Below are 8202 nucleotides of genomic sequence, written 5' to 3'. Positions count from 1 at the left end.
TTTTCAATTTAGTGACGTAGGTGTCGGCAGCGAGATAACAGCGACAGGAAAAGGTAGAGATTGGTGGCCACCATAGATTCGTTAGAACTTAAAAGCCTATGATTCATCATTCACTGTTCATTTTTCAGTTTCCCACTTTCCTTTTCCATCCAAAATTAATAACAAAACCAAACAGAAACATGATCATGAATGGGTAACTCTCACTCACATCGCAAACACCGTAACTCCCTCTCTCAAAACAATAACTCTTCTTCTTCTATTGCTACTCCTCCACACTATAGATATGGTGCTCATCATTATCCAAAACAACAACACTGTAATAGGACGATGGTGAGCAGCAAGATTTCTTTGCCTTACGGGCGCGTGGACACCACGCTCCGAGAACTCGCTGCCAAGGCCGAAGGCTTCGGACGCTTCGCCATCGGCGGCCTCCATGGTCCGCTATACCATGTCACTAATCTCGCAGGTTTCTTTCGTAATATTCCAATTCCCAGGGTTAATTTGTCTTTTCCTTAATTGATGCTTCTTATATTTAATTTAGCTGCTAGATTAAATTTTGTCTGCTTTTTAGCTGTTTTCATTGGAGTACTTCTGACAGTATTTTTTAGAGAAAAACTCAAAATAGCTCCTAACAATTACCTCAAAAATGAATGAGTTCTTTAATCAAAAAAATATCTAATCCAGTCCTTAAACTTTACTTTTATGAGATTGATTAGTTCCTGTGATTAAAAAAGTTAATGTTGTTTTTTTTGCACAGAACTCAGTGGTCGAATTGAATATTTTATTCGACAGCCTAATTGTTCTTTCGAAATAATTATCAGTGTCAGATGGCTTTTTATATCTTCTTAGGAATTTTTTGGTGACTTATATCTTCTTAGGATGAACAATCAAAGTGATCAGATGTTAAATCATACCAAAAACAGAGATCGTACCAAAATTATTTGTAAGATGCTAATAAAAATAATTTTTTATTTTTTTATAATGATAAAAATATTTTTAAAATATTATAAAAAAACTCACAAATAATCAAGAAAATATTATTTTTTTGAGTACAAATAAATTTTATATTTAATAAATTATTTATATATTTAATCTAAAATTTTATAAAAATATTTGAATAATTATTTAAAAGTACATAAAAAACAGATAAAACTTTTTTCTTTTGATTTTTTTATTATTAACAAAAATAAATTAAAAAAATTATTTAGTAGAAAATTATTAAATTTTAAAGATAAAAAACGTCTTATTCTTTATAATTATACTTGCAAAAAATTACATAAAAATTTAAGTTTTAAATATTTTTTGAGAATATATATATAGTATTTTCATCATGTTTTAAAATATTTTAAAAATATTTTTTATTTTTAGAGATATTTTTGCAACGTATTCAAAAATCTAGAATAATTTTAATACTTTATCCTCATCTTTTAATCGCATACTAGTTAATTAACCATATATATGCAAATGTGAGTATCCAACTCGATCTAATTCGGTTGGGTAAGATTGTCAATCCGAACTGCAGAACAATAGGTGACTTGGTGTGCAAGTAATCACATATTTCTTGTCACTGCAGATGATGGACCAGGATCACTACGCGATGCATGTCGTAGAAAAGAACCATTATGGATTGTATTTGAGGTTTCAGGCACAATTCATCTGTCATCGTATTTGAATGTATCATCTTACAAGACCATTGACAGCCGGGGCCAAAGGATTAAACTCACCGGTAAAGGGTTGCGGCTGAAGGAATGCGAGCATGTAATAGTGTGCAATTTAGAGTTTGAAGGAGGCAGAGGGCCTGATGTTGATGCCATTCAAATCAAGCCTAACTCAAAGCACATATGGATAGATCGTTGTACTCTCAGTGATTTCGAAGATGGGCTGATAGACATCACCAGAGAAAGCACAGATATTACAATTTCAAGGTGAGATGAAATTCTTGTAGTCTAGGTTTCTTTGTTTAGAAATGTTTAGATAGTTCAAGTGGTTTCGTAATTGTGTTCCTCTTAATCAAAGTCCCCGATTTGAATCTCTTGGATGGAAAATCTGGCTCTTAGAGAGTTTTAACCTATCTAGTGTCTTGACTCAACTCAAGCCGGATTAGCTAAAGTCCGTCCAATGTATTCTAGATGTCATGATATCACTTTTTTCAAAAGTTTAAGCTGATAGGAGGAGGGTAACATGAATGGTTATATCTCTAACACGTCCCCTTAAATAAGACTTAAGAGTCTCTTTTGAGGTTCACAGAACTCTGATACCATGATACTACTTCTCCCAAAAGCTTAAACTGATAGGAGAAGGCAGTATAAATGGTTATATTTCTAACAATATTTACTAAAATTTTAAGCAAAAGGTAAAGTATCTTAAATTTATTTGGCCTTTTTTATATTCTGAAGTTGAAGAGGTGTTTCTCTAACATCTTCAGGTGTCATTTTTCTAAGCATGACAAAACAATTCTCATTGGAGCAGATCCCTCACATGTTGGTGATAGATGCATAAGGGTCACCATTCATCATTGCTTCTTCGATGGGACTCGACAGAGGCATCCTCGCGTTCGATTTGCAAAAGTTCATCTGTATAACAATTATACCAGAAACTGGGGCATATATGCTGCTTGTGCGAGTGTGGAGTCCCAGGTGATTGATTATGTTTTTTATTAATTGGATTTTCTTAGGTTAAATGTTAAAACAAGTCTTGAACGATTTACCAAATTATCTATTATAAATTTTTACTTTAAATTGTATGTTGATACCAGATATTCTCGCAACATAATATTTATGAAGCAGGGCAGAAGAAGGTAGCATTCAAGTACCTTTCTGAGAAGGTTTGTCCAGTTCATATGTTCTGAGGCCAAGTAATGCTTTGGTGTTTAAGTTGAATTGGAAATACAAATATTGTTTGCAATATTCAATAGCTTTTATCTTTGAATAAATTTGCTAATGATCTTGTGAAATAGCAAGAAAGCATGAAAAAACCAGTTCATAAAGAATTGATCTACACATGTTTAAGTTGTTAGTGACATTACTCGTTGAAAATTGACTATCATAAACTAGCACTACCTGCGACCATTTTTGTTCAAACTTATTAGATTGATTACTTAACATGCCTGGTGAACTGTAATACGGAATTTATTTGTGCTGGCTATGTATCTTGGAAACAAAACTTTATTGGTTAAATCATCACAGGCAGCAGACAAGGGAGCAGAAGCAAGTGGCCGCATAATATCCGAAGGAGATTTGTTTATAAATGGAACACAATCAGGGCTAATAGCATCTAACAATCTTGAATGCAACAATTTTCATCCTAGGGAACACTATCCGGCATGGACGGTGGAACCTCCTTCACATGATCTAAAACAGGTTCTTCAGCATTGCACTGGATGGCAATCTATGGCGAGGCCATTAGACCAAACGGTTGAACACGGTGCACATGATGAAGCAGTACCTATTTATCCATTCCAAACTCACAGCATTGTAGCCAGTTTGCCTTATGCACGAGTGGACTCCTCCCTCCGAGCACTTGCTGGCTCGGCCGAGGGATTTGGACACTCTGCCATTGGTGGCCTCCGTGGTCCCCTTTATCATGTAACAACTCTAGCAGGTTAGTTACCTAATGTGCTATGTTTCTTTTGGGCTTTGAAACTGATATGTTTTGTGAGTTATGATTTGATGGGAAAAGGAGGAAGGCAAGGGAAGAATTGTATAATGGAATAAAATTTACACTCACAAAACTCAACGATTAAGTTGGTAATTCGCCTTTATATTCTTCTATAGGCTGATTGCCGGTGTGCATCTTTTTCTTTAAATTTATGATTTTACTTTCAGAAATTGATATCATACAGCATTGACAAGCTTAAAAATGAATGATTTAAAACTAGATAAATCAGAGTTGAGTTTATGCTGAAGATTATAGAAAGGAAACTATAATGCCTAAATATAAAATTCTAGAGATCATAGATATTATGAGAATTTGTTTGTAAGAATGCTTATTAATGTTGGCATGATTAAACAATTCCTATTACTTTATTCCATTCAATCAATAGGTTCTTGTTAAGAAAATTACAACTTGTGCAACTCACTCATTTCACAAATTTTAAGGGAAAGAGAGTGAATTATTTGAGCTGGTTTGTGGATAATGTCATGGTTCTTGATTGCAGATGATGGACCGGGGTCGCTGCGTGACGCATGTCGCAGAAAAGATCCTTTGTGGATTGTATTTCAAGTTTCAGGCACAATTCATCTGTCTACATTTTTGAGTGTATCATCTTATAAGACCATCGATGGCCGGGGCCGAAGGATTAAACTCACCGGAAAAGGATTGCGGCTGAAGGAATGTGAGCATGTAATAATTTGTAATTTAGAGTTTGAAGGAGGCAGAGGGCCTGATAGTGATGCCATTCAGATCAAGCCTAATTCGAAGCACATATGGATAGATCGTTGCAGCCTCAGTGATTTCGATGATGGACTCATAGACATCACTAGAGAAAGCACGGATATTACCATTTCAAGGTGAGATGTAGTACTTTTATTCGGGCTGTTCATTTGTTTAAGTACTCTGTTAATCTCTATGGTTTCACCAATTTTTTAAATTAGGTCCTTACAGTTTAAAGTTTGTCATTTAGATCCTTATATTTGATAAAAATTTGTAATTAGATCCTTTCTAGAATCAACTAGATCCTTATGTCTCTTATATCCGGCCTTTATACTCTCCACTGAAGAAGTGTTCCTCCAACATATTCAGGTGTCATTTTTCTAAGCACAACAAAACAATTCTCATCGGAGCAGATCCCTCGCATGTTGGGGATAGGTGCATAAGGGTCACCATTCACCACTGCTTTTTCGATGAGACTCGACAGAGGCATCCTCGTGTTAGATTTGCAAACGTACATCTTTACAATAATTATAGCAGAAACTGGGGTATATATGCTGTTTGTGCAAGTGTGGAATCACAGGTGATTATGTGTTTGTTGTTTGGAATTGCACATAGATTTGATTTAGTTTCTTGAATGACATACAAATTAGCTAGTTATAACTTGAAAATTTTACATTGTTTGTTGATGCCAGATATTCTCACAACATAATATCTATGAAGCAGGGCAGAAGAAGGTGGCATTTAAGTATCTTTCTGAAAAGGTATGTTTGATTCTTATGTTTGGTGACCAGGTAATGTTTTAGGTTGAACTGGAAAATATGGTATAGCTCTTATCTTTTAACAAATATATTTTCAAATGATCTTAGAAAAATGGCGAGAGCACCTGAAAAAACGTTTAGCATTGATAGTGCATCACAATCAAAACTTAACTTTTTATGCACAATCAATGTAGAAAAATGTTTTAAATAGATATTCATGTTGGTGATATAAAATATTTTACATTTTAACTTATATCAAAATTATACTTACAAATTATTATATGAATTATTTTGAGTTAAACTTCAAAGTGATTCTTGAGATTGGCTGCATGCACCAAAAAAGTCTTTGAGATCACAATTGCAGCATAACAGTCCCTCAGATTGAAAAACTTACACCACGTTAGTCTCTTACCTCTTTCCATCAAGTTACTCATGTTGTTAGTGACTTGCATAGACCCATCCATGCTAGACTAAATGAAACCACATCGCTTTAGTTTTGACCCTAAATGTTAGATGAAACAATATTGTTTGACTTTAATGAACCATAGGCCATATTTGGGGGTGGAGATGTTTTGCGGTTCATTTCATCAAACATTTTTGACACAAAAACTAAAACGACGTAGTTTTGTATAGTTTAGCATGGAAGAATTTGTGCCACTTTACTAATGGTGTGAGGAGTAACTTGCTAGAAAAGGGATAAGGAATTGACGTGGTGCAATTTTTTCAATCTTGAGGACTAATATGATGCAATCAGGGATCTTGGAGTTCTTTTTGGTGCACACGTCCAATTTCTGAGAACATTTTGGGGGTTTTAACTCAATTATTTTCGGTGCCTTCTCATCTTGGTAATAAGGCTAAATTGAGAAATTGCAACAGGCAGCAGACAAGGGAGAAGAAGCAAGTGGCCGCATAATTTCTGAAGGAGACATGTTTATAAATGGAGCACAATCAGGGCTAATGACAGAGAACAATGATGGAAGTAACATTTTTCATCCAAGTGAATATTATCCCACTTGGACAATGGAACCTTCTTCAGATAATCTAAAACAGGTTCTTCAGTACTTCACTGGATGGCAATCTATTGCCAGGCCAGAAGATTAATCACTTCGACCAGAATAGAGGATTATATATATATATTGAAAGAGAGAGATTAATTTTGATGCACTAACAGTATAAAATATAAAATAGTTTGCACAGTCACTCAATAGTATCCGTTCTTTTGGATGACTATTCACGCAAAATTATTTTTTTATGTGGCGTTACGTAATTAGATGTATACTAGTATATTTACCTGATATTATTATGGGAATATAAATTTTTTAAAATTACGTTGATCCTAATATTATAGGTTATGATACAAAAAATTCATAGCATTAAACTACTTTTATAAAATAGTCGTAAGGGACCAAAGTTCCCGTCGGCTAAGAAGACCAGGGTCTCCGTAAATAAAAACAAAATTAAATAATAATTTTTTAGTTATTATTTTCATACGAAAGTTTAATTTTTTACTAATAATTAATTTTAACATTCGTTATCTAAAATTTGAAAGAATTTAACATGTATACTTTTATATTTGATTAGGTGTTAAGTTTGTTGCACAAATAAAAATAATTAATTTTTATGGTTGTTATTTTAAAATAATATTTTTTCTATATATATAAAAATATAATTAGATATTAGCATAAAAAAATTTATATTGATAGTTATAAAAAATTAACTTAAATTTTTTTAAAATAATTGAATTTTGATTCTAATTTTTAATCATAATATTAGTATTTTTTTTAAAATTATATGTAATAAATATTTGAAGAAAAAGAAGTGAAAATATATATTAGAAAGATAAATAGTAAAAATTTAATACTAAATAAAAAATATGCATATAATAATATTTTTTATTTAAATTATATTATGTTGTTAATTTTATTTTTTTTGTAGAATAGAAAGGTAGAGAAAAATAGAGTATAGGAGAAAAGAGAGAGAAAGATAAAAAAGAAGAATGAGAGAGAGTTTGTTAATTTTGGAAGCTAAGAAAAAAATTTATTTTAATTATAATGAAAAAATATCTGGTGACACATTTTGATTTGCTAAATTACTAATATAAAATATGAATTATAAATTATATATAGAGTGGAAAGGATAGAGAAAAATAGAAAAGAGAGAGGTAGTTATGAGAATATAAGAAAGATGTTTACTAATTTTGAAAGAAAATATTTCTCTAAATTTTAATATGAGAGTGTCATGTGATACATTTTAGTTATTAAATTAGTTAGCAATATATAAATATAATATATAATATGTAAACCCCGCTAAAATCGATAAATAATTAGTTAATAAATTGGATTTTAATTAGAAAAATTAAAAATGTAAAACTAATATCAAAATAGGATAGAGCTCTTCAAAACGAGAATTTTGATACCAATTTAAAAAAAATTGGCCCAAAATTAAACCGAAAAGACTAAACCGATTGAACTGAGGCCCAAACCAAGCCCGTGGGTCCAACCTGACCCATAACTTAAAAAGAACAGTAGCTTCTTCTTCCCCATTTCATGCACACGACACCAAACAGATTGGGGAGGAAGGGGAAACTGCATAACCCTCATCAAATCTTTCTTCCACCATAACTTCCCCATTTGAGCTCCGATCGCCGCACCGTTCGCGGCCACGCGTCCAGTGCATTAAGCTCTACATTTCTGTCAAATCAATTTCATCGAAAAGCTCTATTTTTGTTTTAGAATCTATATCCCCTTTCTTATAGTGAAATTGAATCCCTGTGATAAAATCTTGTCCAATTTGGTGTTTTATGTTCGATTTAGCTTCCGAAACTTATTGGGCTTGAGTTGTTATGCGTATGGGTACGGTAAGAACAACCTAAACCCTAGTCAATTTTTATTTTATTATGTAAAAGCTGAATTTGGAACATATATGTGTATTAGATGTGAATTAAGTTTATATATAAGCATTGGTTGTGGTTGTGATTCTGGGGCTGCCTTGGATTGAATAAAGTGATCGGCCAAGGTATGATTTAAGTTTTGTGCGTTTAACATATAAGGTTTTATAAAAACTTAGGCTACAG

The 8202-nt window shown here is 32.6% G+C and overlaps 1 protein-coding gene across 7 annotated transcripts; it reads left to right on the top strand.

Annotated features, from left to right (window-relative positions):
* LOC112742330 (probable pectate lyase 4) lies at positions 1-6329 on the top strand. 7 transcript variants are annotated; one of them, XM_025791575.2, is made up of 9 exons: positions 1-466; positions 1574-1925; positions 2426-2636; positions 2756-2824; positions 3186-3600; positions 4157-4508; positions 4741-4951; positions 5064-5132; positions 6006-6329. In XM_025791575.2, exons 1-9 carry the CDS (start codon positions 190-192, stop codon positions 6228-6230), a joined length of 2181 nt encoding a protein of 726 aa, XP_025647360.1. In that variant the 5' UTR covers positions 1-189; the 3' UTR covers positions 6231-6329. The 7 variants fall into 7 exon arrangements, with proteins under 7 accessions (XP_025647360.1, XP_072072599.1, XP_025647366.1 ...); XM_025791581.3 differs by having other exon boundaries at positions 87-475; positions 5095-5132; XM_025791569.3 differs by having other exon boundaries at positions 89-475.
* Positions 6330-8202: the final 1873 nt, after the last annotated feature.

The sequence above is a fragment of the Arachis hypogaea genome, chromosome 2 (genome assembly GCF_003086295.3).
Source record: "Arachis hypogaea cultivar Tifrunner chromosome 2, arahy.Tifrunner.gnm2.J5K5, whole genome shotgun sequence".
NCBI lineage: Eukaryota > Viridiplantae > Streptophyta > Magnoliopsida > Fabales > Fabaceae > Arachis > Arachis hypogaea.
Note: the sequence above shows the minus strand (reverse complement) of the source record. Positions and strands in the feature narration are given on the sequence as shown.

Coding starts and splice junctions, on each gene's coding strand:
- LOC112742330 (XM_025791569.3), top strand. CDS start 190: ATGGGTAACTCTCACTCACATCGCAAACACCGTAACTCCCTCTCTCAA. Junction 2,637..2,755: donor GTGCGAGTGTGGAGTCCCAG/GTGATTGATTAT, acceptor TGTTGATACCAG/ATATTCTCGCAACATAATAT. Junction 4,509..4,740: donor ACGGATATTACCATTTCAAG/GTGAGATGTAGT, acceptor CAACATATTCAG/GTGTCATTTTTCTAAGCACA.